Raw genomic sequence first — 16,222 nt, forward strand, 5'->3', positions numbered from 1 at the left:
ATACCAATGTCTTTTTTTCATCACCTACACACCCCGCTTTCAAATAGCATATTTTATTAATAACGAGTAAATACACGTCACTGTATATTTAATTATGTCCGTACGGGCTAATCGGGTAGGGAGTGACGTAATGTACGGAAGACATTGCAATAATTTAGTAAGTCAAATACATCGTCATAAATATTTCAGTAATTTTGATCTTAGATGTGCCCGGGTTAGCGTGTTGCCTAGTAACATGGAGATCATTACTAGACTTGCATACAGTCTCTTGTTTATTTTTTTGGTGTTTTTATTAATAAAATAAAATATATCATGGGAGTGTGTAAATGGCGATAGGCAGGTTACTTGATTCATATGATACTGTATGCAAAACACGCTCTGTTGCTGTTAATTTTGCGAGATATTTGGTTATGGCGCGTTACTACAATTCAGCTTACCCCTATACAATTCAATGTGAAAACTCGAACAATGTCTGATTAAATCCGATATAGATATAGACTTCAATTTTTATTTTTTTTTTAATTTCATGTTTATTGTATGATATGTCGCAGTCAAATATTCAACAAGAACAAGAGTGTTTTTTTCAGTTTCTAAAATCATAACAAATTGTGAACACTAGGATCACAGATTTTGAAAGTCACAAAAATAAAGCTACTCTGGTATGATTGTTAGAAGGTGAAATAAGCCGAATGTATTTATCATTTGTCAAATGTATCTGTTGACTGTGACAGTGTCACAGTGCGGACTACAGCCTCGATCAGAGCTGGTACTTCCTGTGAGCAACCTTCACAGTGTAATGTACCTGTAAAGCGCCCACGTGTTTGCGTTGATAGTGATATCTGATTGTCGTGCGAGCGGACGGTTTTATAGTTTGATTTCTCTTGCTCGTTCCTTTCACTAGATATGATAAAAATTGTGTTTTAAATAAAAAACAAAAACAAATGCAAACAACATTCTAAACCAACACAGCAACTTTTCAAGACACTATTTATAAATTTGTTTTATAAATACTATTTACTAATATTATGTATATGTCGCCCAGATTCAATGAAATAAGCCGTCATATAATATTTTAATGAAACATTTCATTTGAAATTATCCGTTATACAATTGTAATACATTCAATAAAAACAACCCAATTTTTTTCCAAACCAACCGCCTCACCACATTCTATAAATAAAAACAAACTCGATCAGAAGTTACTAGTATCCGCAGCCTAGTTTCCCCATAACCTTTTTGAAGTCAGTTCTACTAATATTATAAATACAAAGCTTTGAATATGCTTACGGAACACCTGGTAACAATCCACCATGTACACCATCTGTTAAACAACCCAAGACTGAATTAGTCTAATAGCGACCATAGTTAGACGATTTTTTTAAAACATTGACGTAATTTTTAATAATTTTAAATTAAACACCTGGACATGGACTAGTGGCTCGACATATTCAAGGTCGACATTCCTAGCCTGGATGTTGATCAGAAATACAGAAGTAGTTTAAGGTAGACATACTGAGTTCTCTGTGTCCATTCATATTTTATGGCCTTGAACTGTTCAATTTTTTATAACGAAGAATGTTTGTTTTTTTTGTATCCATGGGAAAATATTTAGTGATCTGAGACCTGATGTATCTATGCGCATGCGTATTAGTCTATCAACGTTCCACCCTTATAAGGCTCGGTATATTCAAGATACTGACCTCTTGTAGGTTTGTGTATTCCTCCGCCACGTTATACAGTTCCCATCGAACCACGCGGTTCGTACGATTTACTCTGTTTTATAAGATTTTGCCAGAGAGTGCGAAACTTTGCCGAAATACGTTTTGTAGAAGAAATGTGCGAATAGCATAAAATAACTTAGGTACATAATTCCACCACACGTGAGGTTGAGATTGCTGACGTCACATCGAATTCCCGCCATTTTCATCACGCATGCGTAGATAAGAACACCACAACCGAAGATCATCTGGCTAATTTGCATAATGGTTATAGAGATCTGAATATTCACCGGCAGACGATAACCAGTCGATCTGATGGCGTAATACAGGTACATAAATGCGTGGACTATGAAATTCATTGTCAAAAACCAGTAGGCGGATGAGGCAAGTTCGCAATGACATAGACAGCAGTAAATCAAAACAGTGGCGTGATGATACCAATGTAAAAATATTAATTTCTGTTTTCGTAAAACTACGAACAGTGTATCAATCAATTCGAAATACTTAGAATGCACAAACACAACACCCCAGAACTTAAACGCCGACACGACACCCGGTAAGTAATACGTATGGTCACACACGGATCGATATAGGCCGTCTTCTTTCACGATTAGATAGAGCATTGTGGTGCTTCGTACAGCGCCGATTATGCTGAATATTGCGAGCGCTAAATTCCACGCCACCAACGGTCGTCGAAGATGAAACTTGGGTCGATCTCTCATATAACGTTGTATAGTAAATATGACTACGACATAGATAACACTGGCGTAGATTGAATAATGCCAATAATCGCGCATATGCTCAATCCAGGTGCCCACGTCCACAAGCTGTCTCTCCAGCTCGTATTCTCGTCTCAGAAACGTAGCCTTGGCGTGACCGTTACCCATCGAGGCGAGTCGTACCATCTCACCGTCGGCATATTTACCAATACTGTCCATTACGCTGTAAAACGATAAAGAAAACACAATAGTAATATAGACGTAAATTCACGACCAGAAATGGAATTAACTCCCGGGAATTAACTATACTAGTACAACCACCCTATCGATTGTTATACCCATAAGTCGATAGAAACTGACGTCATAGTGACGTAAAACTGACATAGCAGGAATTAATATCAGTCTTGTACATATACATGCTACCTTAATCTGAATTATGTGCATAAAAATAGATATAACCCTTTCATCGAAACCGGCCTTTGACCCGTGCATATTTATTTTATCGTTTCCACGCTCGCCATGCCCGCAATCATATAGTAACGTACGACGACACTGGTGTGGGATCAGTAGTGTTTACTCCATGTGCTACTACCACGTGACAGTCGCGAGCGCGTGCCTGCGTTGTCATGGCATAGTAGAACCCGAAATAAGCGGCAAGAATACATAATGTTTAAGTACGTTGCGATTCTGTTCGTAGTGGGTTGTATCCTAGCAACCGTTGCATAGTACGCTCTGAACGCCAAGAGTTCTACCGTGGTATTACCGAGGTAAGGTCGGAAGGTCACAAGTCAAACCGTTGAACAGGTTTACTCGTAGAAGTGAATGATCTTCTATTTAATCTCAGACATCTAATTAGTTGTCTGAGATTTAATTGATTAAGAGTTAACCTTTAACCGAATACGTTTCAGTTTGCTTCACTACCCTGCATTCGGCACAAAACGAGCCTTTAAAGCGCGGTGGTCGTCGCGCAGCGCGTGATCGAATTTCATGTAAATAAACAATGTATTTTACACGCGTTGTATACGTCGATATGAGTCCCATATCGAACAGGGCGCGGCGCGACGGCTGCCGCCTTTCAAGAATGTATTATTACATTCATAATATTTATCTAGGGTGGGATTTGGGGTTAAACGCGTATCGTGGTTAAAAAAATGTGACTGGTGTGTGTTTGTAGGGGTCAACTGAAAGAAATGTACATATATGAGTAATTTTTTTCTTGTTCTTCGTGACATCAGAACACATCAACCACAATTGCCTAAGGCCAGTGAATTTCTGTCCGTATACGAACACTCATTGACTCGGACTGTAGACGAGTGTAATAACACAGAGGAACTGGGGTAATTAACTGTTGGATACTGCGTAATTGTAGGAGTCAGAAACAGAGGGTGTCTCCGTCGATGCACACGTGCTGTACAAGTGGCATTCTACCACGTTGTACAAGGGTCATGTATGATAGGTTATGTGTATTAATAGTAAAATATGTTTACAATAATAGTAAATGAACCAAAATAAGAAGACTGTAAAATACTGGTAGATATGTAGCCTAATCAGGTGGTGCATAGTTGGTATGTGTATCGACCAAGAGAAGGCATAGTGAAAACACGGCCTCTTTGTCACGGCCTCTTTGTCATGGTTTCTTTGCGACATATGGCGGAGCACCGCCCGGCCCGGGAGATGGGACGGCTGTACTTCCACGGAAATGTACCAGGGACGCACCATCTGGACCACTAAAATCCCTATCCATTTCCAGACAGCCGTAATGGGAAAGTGAATACTCCTTCCATACGTAATAGAATATGCCGTGGTTTTCCAACCACAAATAATTCAGTATTTTTGATGTTTCAAGAGCGGATTTTGTTGTTTAAAGGTTACACAACGTGTTTTGGAATATAGTTGAAATAACCCCCTTTGGCGAAAAATCAAAAAAATAATCCAAAAATATAAAAATATAAAAATATGGTGGCTGCAAGAGTCGTTACTTAGACCCCAGCAGTCTTTACCAGTGTTTGAAATAGCTATCAGTCTATGGTGGGTAACCTTTTACTCGGACGGGATAAAGAAGAAGGTTTACTGTAAAATATTGCGAGCTGTCTATGGTCTATTCGTACAGCGAAATGGTCTTCGGACAAGCTACTAACTCCAATACAATTGTATAGGAGGGAGGCATTACGTCATAAAATAATGATTGCAAGCCACTGACGTGCCAGATCTCAAAGCTCATGGGTAAGCCCTACACAATACAGACGATATATTTATAAACTATAAAACGTTAGTTTATCATACATTAGGATATACGATATATAGAACTGTTGACGATAAACGACTTACATCGTGTGAAAACAACATGCGTACGTTATTCTCTACGATTGTGGTAACAATAGCGACGGAGCTCAAAATTGGTTCTGAAATTGTCAAAAAAAGAAGACATCGTGACATAAATACACACTTCCGAGGCTGACGCTACTGTACTTTTGAGAATGAAGATTCACCAAAAAAAGCACATTTTAGCACAAAATGCACAAAATAAATATGGTTCTGGTCGGCACCAACGAAAAACAGCTTAAGATGTAACAACTACGGGAAAATGGCCATGCCTAGTAGTGAGGTGATTGACCACAAAATTGAAGGCTGCTTGTGGCAGAGGTACTATTGCGTAAAGCGCAAAGACCTATGGGAAAGAGATTGAGTACCACTATGATGCATCGACCAATCAACGACAAGCATAATATCGTGTGGTGGCAGAGATATATTCGTACCTGCCTGGTAGATTGGAAATGAGTTAAACAGTTTGTTATTTCTCTGTGGTTCTTTAGTTCAATGGCGTAATATAGTTTCCTCCTCGACGCGCCTGAGTTAATTCTCGTTGCCATTGACAACACATACGAGAAATGGGCATACTAGTATCTGTAATGTTATGCCCCTAGAATTAAAATGAAGTGGAACCGGATAAAAACGATTTTCCTCAATTTCTCAGGTACTATCTACGTAGATTGACTTCCGGTCAACAAAAAATACGAAATGTCAGGCTGCTATTTTACTACTACAAACGTTTTTCAGAAAATTTAGAAAACGTACTTTACGTTTATACACGCACAGACAATAATTTTATATCTTTGCCTGTCTTGGTAGCCGTTCAGACCGAAGGCTCCATCATATTTATACTTAGACGTCAAATTGAACCCTAGATAATAGCCATTTTGTATAATTAGCGGATTAGTGTTTTGATTGCCGCATCGAATGCTCATGCAATCAGCGAAACTTGTATTGTGTAGCAGTTTTTATAGCCCCACGTGACGTCATTATCCAACGTTTACTGCCCGCGCGTACTTCAAACACCACCACATCAATACCACATGTCTTTATCAAATAAAAATGTTCAGTGAGTCAGCGAATGCAGAGTAAAACTCCAACACACATAACCTTGCCTCATTGTCGTCAGATTATTACGTTTTCCTCAGTGGATAATAGAAGGTCTAAAATGCGCTATTGATGCGAACGGCCGCGGCTAATACATCAACGATTCGTATTTAAGAAAAATACACAATCTTACACTGGAATCCAAGAGAAATAACGTCTACAATTCCCGTTACTGCACAGCGATCGACTTCAGGATGACACCAGCTCAATATTAACTCGGAACAGTGCTGGGTCTGACGTCAAATTTCGTTGTTTAGTGCGTGGTACCAACTGTCACCTTCATACGAATACAAACTGTCGAAGCAAATATCGCCAAGTCAATGATTACACTAGTCGTACTGAACGAACCGATAAATGTCGAGGCCGAGTGCCCGCTTATCCATATATGTAAAACAAAGTGGGTGGGTCGACTCGTACTAGTAAGATCGCTGATGACCTTTTCCACTGATGCGGGCGATCAGAATCGGAAGTGCTCAACATTTACGAAGCGCCGGGGTCGTGTATGGAAGTGGATAAACGTGAATAAGATACAAACACGGTATAACCTATGACTTATGATAGTTTATAAATATTGTACGAACAAACTGATGTCAGTGATTAAGTATTAACATTGATATGTCAATATTGGCACAGATGTAGTTGAAACTTATGTCATCATTTGCGAGGGTCAGATAAGAAGAAATGAACCTATCTCCGCATTTATAGGTCAAATCTCAAATTAAAAGTAGAGTATTACAGTGTGCATACACGTGTTAGCAGATCTTTTGTAAAAATAATTGATATCAACCGCATTATTTACTAAGGTACGATGCAAAATAATACAGAGCATTAATAAAGGGCGGGTCCCATGCAACGTGTTCGTGTAATATACATTGTTTACACGAAATTATAATCGCGCGTCGTGCTAGGACAACCGCCCTTTAAACATAATGGAATAACATATTGATCATATTATTAATACGACTGATAAATTTGCAGGGGGCATCCCCAATAATTTGATGTGCCCATTACCGTTCTTTTCCACTATTTTTGATACTAAGGTAGGATGTATTTATGGATAGTATCGTATTTCAACTTTGCCATACAAATATAGTGGAATACTAACAACATAGACAGACAAGATGCGTGTGTAAGGGTCGCAATGTGGAATGTCTATGACTCTCTTGTATAGCATGATATCATCAGTGTACGTGCATGTGTTTATTTACGTACTGGGTGGGTTTAATTGTACAGGCTTTGGCCCATATTTTGGGAATGCCATGCCCTCGGTGTTCGTGGGTGGATGACAGGATAATCATGCATAATTCGCCATTGTACTTTAGGTAAGACATGATTGTTTTTGCGCTTGACCTATTCTTTGGACCAGTATGATTATCCGAACCGGCATCGTATATTATTAACTAAAAGTTTAATACAACTGTGAATGGCGTGGTACACTTGTTGCATACTCAATTGACAAGCCTGGGTGCGAATCGCCGGACGAGTGTTCTACAGCGCCCCTAGTGGTCGACGGAATGATTTGCGTGTTCCATGCATCGACTGATTACTGCCGTTGGTGGCGTGCTTGAGAAATCTCAAACGATGCCGTCTATGGTCGCGAGATTTTGAAAAATTGAATAGTGAATCGGCTAGTCTGCGTATTGTCATGGTAATATACTGAAGTCATGGAGACAGCTAATCATGACACAGAATTCTGTGCCGACTATGTAGTGTACTAAGTATAGCTGGATTCTAGGTTAAAACGAACATGCCCGGTATTAGGAACTATTTTTTGAGAACATACTGTTAAACATGTCTTTTTCGCGAGCATGCCTTTTTCGCGAATTTAGCGAGAGAACTGATTCGCTAATTCAAGACGTCGCTAATGACTTTATTATCAATTCAAAATGGCCGCCAAACAAAAAATCAACAATGACTGTATAAATGGAAAATAATCAATTCCCCCCACTGTTCTTTTTGTGAAAAAGAAGAAGAAACATTAGAACACCTATTTGTTAACTGTATTGTTGTAAAGAGACTGTGGAGACTGTTGCAAAGTGATTGCAAACTTATTGCCAATTTGGTTTGTAATGTCAAAAATATTATTATAGGTCTATGTGAACCGGAAAATATATTATTAAATCATTTTATTTTATTATTTAAAAAATATGTATATACATGTAGGGTTCAAAAGGTTCATCCAACAAAATACGCATATAAAAGTTGGATCAGGGAAAATAGAAATATTGAACTACAAATCGCAATAAACAAAAACAAAGAGCTTATCCATTATCAGAAATGGGAACCATTAACTAATTTTAATAATTTTTTTTCTTTTTTTTCTTAGTTTTATTTTTCCTTCCTTTTTCCTTTATGTGTTGTAATTTTTTGTGTTGTATGTCCATTATTGAAACGAAATAAAAATATTGTTTAAATAAAAAAAAAAAAAAAAAAAAAAAAAAAAAAACAATGACAAGAGAGATTCGCTAAATCAACATTTCGCTATTATGTCATTTTACCACAATTCGCTAAAATTGCATGCCGCTTTTTCAACATGTTTATTTTTCACCAATACGTCGTATAGGCACATTGCACAGTATACGCAAACATATACATTTTGACCCACGTAACTAAAATTGTTTCAACCAACACGTGTAGTTGGATTGACTAAAATACACCAGACAACTTGAATACAGAGGCATGCAACTACGGAAAACGTGAGACGTCATTTAGTGCGTCATAATCTATCACGTGTGCGTTTGGGTGCGTGCAACAACTTTTCCGGTTTTCGAAAACGTGTTGTAACACGCGGTAACCTAAAGTTCGCTGTTCTACTTGTTGATCGTGACATATGGCTATGCATACCACCTTGAACATATCACCACTCATAAACATTTAAATATGAAAAGTGCAGTGAAATAGGATATTATTGTCTGATTGACATAACGCACAGCTTTGAAAAAAAAGGTCAATACAAAAACAGTCGAAGGGGAAATCAAAAAGTAGACGAAGCGCTTTTTTTTCTGGAAAACAAATCATGATTTATCATTTATTGCTTCAAACAACACAGCAATGTTCTACTGTAAACTGTATCAGGAACGAAACCTTTCAATTAAACGAGATACTGACTTGTCCCAGTTACATACATCGGGAGTTACCACAAACATGACAACGCCTAGACCACGCCCAAATTGTAACTCGTTGTTCAGTTAACTGTTATAACCGAGTTTCGAGTTACGGGCAACATAGATTTGTTGTTTTTTGTTTAACGTTCAAATTTAGTAATCCGAATTTCGAATGTAAGTGTTAATTAAAGTTCGAATTACTAAATGTGAACAAAAAACAAATTCGCGAACGAGGTTTATATGCCGTAACTATCAATAAACCCTTTTCTGTTATATGCGAGACCCCGTGTTGTTTTCATTACGCGGGAGCTCTGCAGAATTTAGCTTTCTAATAATTTGCGTTTGCTTTTCATGCTATTTTTTTCGAAAAAAAAAATACAAACATAATTCCAAGATGCAGTTTGTTAATTAGCACTGTAACAATCAAAAAGCAAGATAGAGTCAGGTGACTATACAACCTAACATCTACTTCTGTATCTCGGAAATCCCAAGTGTTTTTTTTATAAGATACATACAATGCTACAGCTCCATGTTGTTCATTGGGCATACACTGGTGTAATAAATAGAATAGCGATTGTTCATGAAGACATCTATACCCATTCAGATACATCAGTGATTCCAAAAATCCAAATGTATAACTTACATTATTTAGTATGCATTTAAGTATAGCCCAAATTCCTGTAGAATATGGTATTAAAAAATATCATAGAGACATTTCTCTAACAGACTGTGATTTCAGATCTGTTATATAGTATTTTAACGAAACTTAATTTCTAGGTCATACAAGAAAAACAGCTTCTTGACTAATATAATGCTCTAAATAACCGTAACAACGTATACAATAACCAACTTACAAGTGAATCTGGGTCCGGAGAGTGCTTTCTCTGTATTGGTCTGGTAGGCTGTAATATGAGAGACACTATGCAAATACTGTATTTTTATTGTATGTACCAGTAACAATCAGAAAATAAGTATATTCGAAATGTCAAACCACATAAAATGCCCGGATGCGTCTGACCTTTGGTACGATGGAGAAAAAACGTTTCTTCTTTGATTTTGTACGATAAATTAAATTAAATATTTTGTTACTTCAAAGAGCCGAGTGTTTGGTAGGACTTTGAATTCAACTGTTGGAAACTTGCATATCGAAAGTACAAAATACAAGTTTACACTTGTGATGACATACTAGTAATTCATTGTGTTCAAGTGTAGAACTCTCCTATGATGCAAAAATCTACCATTTTAGTAATATTTCACACAGTTCCTTCGCTGAAAATTTGATAACGGTTTCACAGAGAAACATCGCCCACAGCGGCCGCATACATCCTCATCAACGTGATTCAGAAAAGGGCTAGTCAATAGTTGTAACTTGAATACAAGCGACCACGTCTCTTGATATTCAGCCATATTTACAGTGATTTGAATTTTCATTCTCAACACGTGAGTTACATGTGTAAAATAGAAAAATTGAAAAAAAAGAATTCTGTATATGATTTTCTCAAATAACCCAACACCCTTGGTGAGAATGGTTGTGTCCGGGGGGGGGGGGCTTTCAGGATTGAAATTACCAAAGTCAAAACAAACACCCCTAAGAATCTTCGACGGAAGCGATATTAGAATATTCCAAGGGACTCAAACTGATGGGAATAAATAAGTAATGTAATTGTTATTCGTAGTAATAGTAATAACACATTGTTCCTAGACTAACCATAAATATCAGCAAAACATACAGTGAAATTAAAAAAAAATACCTCCAATATTAAATTGGCCTTTGTGTAGGCGAGTTACAATTTGGGCGTGGTTTCTAAAATATGGGCGTGGCACTTTTCGTAACTCGATGTTCGTAATTCAATGTCCGTAACTCGAACAATTCAGCATCTCCAACGTTTGTGAGTTGTTAAAGTATAGTTTGATAATGAATGAGAAAATCCTCAATATTTATGAAAGTTGTCACTGTGGCGCACAACATGCTTTACAATTGCACTCGTATAAACCCATTACCAAATTGCCAAGTATATTTCAAAGGTGGTGTGCTACAAGTTTCAATTTCTATGGAACAGCTTCGCAATTTCCACTGCTTAATGTTTGCCGCTGCAGTTATCACACTAACTTGTTGAGCAAGTATTTATATGCACAGTAATAAAAAACAAATACTGTGTAAACAAACAAACATTATTGAACTATGAGTTTTAACTAAATATTAACTATATTTCAACTTTGAACTTATCACCCATTAGTCATCAAAATAATCGATATATTGATAGATAAATTTGAGACTATTATTGATATTGCAATATAAACAAAAACAACAAATATTTTATAGATATTAGTCAAAAGGCTGTGGCTATCCGATTAGTGTTGTGATAATATTAATGATAATATTCTCTAATATTGCAAAATATTTATAATTTATCACAATGTACCCATTACGGATTGAAGCTGATACATTTCGAATGGAAATATATTATATTTTACAATGGTAATTTTGTTTCACGCGAGATTCAACTTGAACTTTAGAATAATTGACAAGACATCACATAATTGTAATTTACGGCCACTTTATTTCGTTACATGTACAACAAATTGATTACACCAAATGATCGCTTTTAAGTAATTTACTCCTATACTTTTTTTTTTTTTTTTTTTTTTTTTTTTTTTTTATACTTAACTCATTTCATTATCTGGATTATTCTATTGGCATGTGACCTCTATCCCCGTGACTCGTCTGAATACTATTACTATTAAGTTGATTGGCTAATACATACATGTTTACATTATCGTCGCGGAATATTAAAGCGAGGGGATCGTCACCCGCGCATGCGTCATATAGTGTTTACAAACAAGCGTCCGCGTTTTCAGCTTGCGTTGTTATCATCGCTTTGAACTCAATTCCCGCGCGTGCGCAGGTAACGAACACTCCGCTTTAATCTGGAATTAGGAAGTTTATGTTAGGGTGCGAATTTTATATTTGCCTCCTGCATCCCAGCACTGCATTGGAATTATATTCTGATGGCAACACATTCACTATTCGTCGGGTATAGAAGCCAATTTACATATATTTTCATTATAGGTCTGAAAAATCTCGTTTGGTCGTGAAAAGAAGTGTTACCATGTGTTTGATGGAAAGGGGTTCTGTGATGATCAAGACTAGGAACAGTACATACCAAGCCAATAATGTGTGCGTTTGTAATACCTAATACGACAGTGTCACGCCATACATATCATAACTGTCTTCTTGTCGTTATTAGGGATAATAAATATTTATTGAACCCGGCGACGGCCGATATCAAGAATTATCGAACTCAAATTGCTATTATTGATTTTGACATTGATATTGGCCACAGCCCAGTAAAGCAAGTGCGTGATTTAGTACTATCAACAATACACAGAAAAATAAATAATTCGTGGCCAAATACGTGCCCATTTCATTCTGTCTTGACATTTTTCGACAACGAAACCTTGCCGATATAAGCTCGATGGAAGAAATGAGCGAATAACATAAAATAACTTAGGTACATAACACCGCCATAAGTGAGGTTAGGGAAACTGACGTCACATCGAACGTCGGCAAATTTCATTACGCATGCGTATATCAGAACGCCGCAACCAACTATCATTTGGCTAATTTGCATAATGGTTATGGAGATCTGAATGTTAACCGGCAGACGATAACCAGACGATCTAATTGCGTAGTACAGGTACATAAATGCGTGGACTATGAAATTCATTGTCAAAAACCAGTAGGCGGATGAGGCAATTTCACGGTGGCATAAACAGCAGAACACAAGTACAGTAGTGTGGTGGTACCAGTGCAGGAACGTCAACTTCTGCTTTCTCAAAACTACGAATAATGTATCCCCAAGCTCAACAAATTTAGAGTGGACAAACAAAACACCCCAGAACTTGTAACACGACTCTGTCTCTCGCAAATAATACGTATTGTCACAAACAGAGTTATAAAATCCATCCTCTGTCACGACCAGGTAGAGCATTATTGTGCAACGGACAGCGCCGATTATACTGAATATTGCGAGCGCTAAATTCCACGCCACCAACGGCCGTCGAAGATGAAACTTGGGTCGATCTTTCATAAGACGCTGTATACCAAATATAACTATAAGATAGACCACGCTGGCGTAGATTGAGTAATGCCATCTTGTTTCCATATGTCTTCTCGTGGCGAGGTAATGATTATTAACACATGCCTCGAAGTCATATTCCCGCACGAAAAGGTCAGAGGACGATGAATGTCCATTCACAGCATCACCCATTTTTCCTGTCGTGGCGCTCTGTTACGATAACATAAAAAGTTGAGCTGAATTAGTATAACAGGGGCGGATCTAGGATTCTGGAATAGGGGGGGGGGCGATAAGTTGGCCGAAGGCAAAGTTCGCGAGCGCCGATGGCGTGAAGCTAGCTCTGTTGGTTGTTAAAAATAGGGGGGGCGGCGGCCCCCTCGGCCCGCCTCCTAAATTCGCTCATGTATAATGATTTCCAAATTGGCTATAATATGATTTCGTCTCATGCTTTATCTCACTCAAAACGCATATTGGGTATGTGTCACGTGATCACAATAATACGTTTCAAATATACGAACAATAGCCAGAAATACAAGTGGATAAGGCGTGGACAACGGACTCTTTTACAAGATCTAACTGAACGTGACATTCCCGATAGGTAAGCGAAAGTAAAGCTGGTAAATGTTCTCCCACTGGTCACGTGCAAACGCCGTTGTATGCGACCCAGTTTAGGCACAGGGAGTATAACACGTCAATAAACACGTAACATTCATGGCTTCATATGTTGTTTTTACGAGCCGTGTTCTCTGTAAATCATAGGACAGGTGACTGTTCGAGTAACCTGTCGTAACAATAGACCCTGACTAACTATGTCTCGGTGAATTGAGTTGAGTGTCCTGTGCAACTGAGTTATCGCGTCGACTTTGCCTTGAATGTTGTCCCGATTGGAACGACCAGCCAGGTGTGTCCTCCTAAACGAAAGTACATTCGTGTGGGTATGTGGTTTAACACCGCAATTCAATAACAAATATTTCATTGCTCCCAGCGTATGGCGTACAGTGACTGAGTTTGTGATCTGTGAATAACCACTATAACAGAAGCATCTGTTACAAGTCATGGCGTGTTGTTGAACTTTGAAATACATATATGAAGCACAGTGTCACTCGAAGACAATTGTGACAGCCAGAACCGCTACCTGGATACCCACCTGTATAGATCCCAAAGACTTCGATAAATTCATTAACACTGTTACCAGAGATTAAAACCCTTCATCAGGCCAGTCTGCTGACAAATCGAAAGAATTAACACCTACTGTTTGTTGTCGTCTGTAGCTATGTCCATGCATACAGTCTTTTGAGAAGCGGTCACTTTTCAATAAGAAGTGACCTTCTGCTGCGCCCTCACCGTCTACTCTGATAATGACCCCGCCCCCAGTATGCAAAAAGTGTTCTGTAAATTTAATTTGACGCGAAAACCCTCAGTTCCTCTAATGCGCGAAGAGAACACTGCAGCGCCATTTTCACAGTGTCAACGAAATACTTCCATGAAAACGTATGCGTCTCTCACACCTAATCGCAATAAGAAATCAAAGAAAGCTTAGAAAGAACTCCCGTGTATTGGAGGCATACACATAAGATATACTGTATTTACTATATTATAAACACATCTTAAATACAGATAAAGCAAAAATTGTGTTTATTGCATGCAAAATTATTGAAATATGTCTTATTTTGACAATAGACATATCTTTGTAATACATGCTTCTAATAGAGCAAATACAGCATTTAAAAATATAACTGCAAGCAGTGATTAGGGTGGTAGCTTTGGTTTTACAGTTATGAATATTTAATGAGTAGTGACCATATATGATCACTTGATATTTTGGTCACATATCTTGTCAGACAACAAAATTATAGTACCAGTTGTATTTCCGTATCTGCAACATTACTTAAGATATTAAAGTTATGCATATTAATGAGGTCACATGACCATATATAGTCATCTGATATATTAGTCATATCACATTGCAGATACCTTAATTTTAGTGCTGGTCACGTGCCACTATCTGCAGCAGTGCATATTTAGACACATAAAACTATTTATACTGAATAGGTAATTAATATGCACGGATATCAACCAAAAACTAAAAAGGTCTGAGCATTATCCCCGAGCATCCCAGAAAGTTTCATTAAAGAGCGGTAGTCGTCGCGCTGCGCATGTGCGAGATATATGGGTCTCATATAAACAAAGATGGCGGCTTTGACTGTTGCGCAGATCAACGAGTGCGAACTGAGACGTTTTCAAGCTTTAATTAGGTAATTTTCGAGTGATTGGAAGGTATCGAAAGAGTCACCAGCAGTAATCAGTGCAAATCGCGCCCAGGTCAAATCCCATACTTGTGATTTCCACTTGAAGTGCGCATTGGATTGTGGGAAAATCAATGTTTATCAATACAAATGTCGCACATGTGTAGCGCGACGACTACCGCGCTTTAAAATCTGATATGTGGTTCTTGAGATATCAGTGATGTTTAAACCAGAAGGTAAATGTATGGCAATTAATTGCAGTTTAGTAAAACCATTCACTAAAGTGTAAAGCAGCCTAAATGTTCCACAAGAAATGTAAATATCTTATTTTCGTCAGTTTTTAACAAAATTATAGAGAAGCTTGAAGTATTAATTTCTTGAAATTGTGTGAAATTGATAAAATCCATAATTTTGTATTAGATTGTACCCTGAAATGGAGTTCAGTAGATGAACTAGACTAATTACAGCTGTAAACTAGCTTCTATGAAATCTGAAATTTTATGTCCAAAATCCGATATGGAAATCGCACATCGGAAGTTGCAGCGTTTTAAGTATGATGATCCACTGAGGCGGAAAACTAATTTCCGGGAAAAAAAATTAATTACTCAGAATTGGGAGTGACATTTTGTCACATAAATAAATCCTTCAACCATGGAAACCAAATAACTGACTACTACGCGAATACTCTCCAATCAAAATGTCAAAACCTTGTCCGATGTTGATATAAGCAGCGGCATCCAACGTCCCAAGAACTGGCCCGGGGACTTTCTTAAATAAAACCATGCATGCGTAGACGGAACCAACTTCAGTTGCTATGGTAGCAAAGATCGACATATGCACAATCGCACACTCCCTGTGTGCGTATCTACCGGTATTATTTTAAACCACCCTATAAGCTCACAGTTTTTTAGGTTCAATGTATAAATAGACTAATACCCC

At 37.8% G+C, this 16,222-nt stretch overlaps 1 protein-coding gene and 1 pseudogene across 2 annotated transcripts; both read right to left on the minus strand.

Moving 5' to 3' along the window:
* Nucleotides 1–1,053: 1,053 nt before the first annotated feature.
* Nucleotides 1,054–9,847, minus strand: LOC100372396 (very long chain fatty acid elongase 6 pseudogene; annotated as a pseudogene). The gene is made up of 2 exons (XR_014930857.1): nt 9,813–9,847; nt 1,054–2,660 (listed from the first exon to the last, which is right to left on the minus strand). The product of XR_014930857.1 is annotated as a very long chain fatty acid elongase 6 pseudogene (transcript).
* A 1,652-nt stretch (nt 9,848–11,499) lies between these two features.
* On the minus strand, nt 11,500–14,726 carry LOC100372544 (very long chain fatty acid elongase 6-like). Its single transcript, XM_006822907.3, has 2 exons — nt 14,185–14,726; nt 11,500–13,247 (listed from the first exon to the last, which is right to left on the minus strand). Exons 1-2 carry the CDS (start codon nt 14,215–14,217, stop codon nt 12,384–12,386), a joined length of 897 nt encoding a protein of 298 aa, XP_006822970.3. The 5' UTR covers nt 14,218–14,726; the 3' UTR covers nt 11,500–12,383.
* Between the last annotated feature and the right edge of the window lie 1,496 nt (nt 14,727–16,222).

This window comes from Saccoglossus kowalevskii, chromosome 11 (assembly GCF_978046115.1).
Source record: "Saccoglossus kowalevskii chromosome 11, keSacKowa6.1, whole genome shotgun sequence".
NCBI classification, from domain to species: Eukaryota; Metazoa; Hemichordata; class Enteropneusta; family Harrimaniidae; genus Saccoglossus; species Saccoglossus kowalevskii.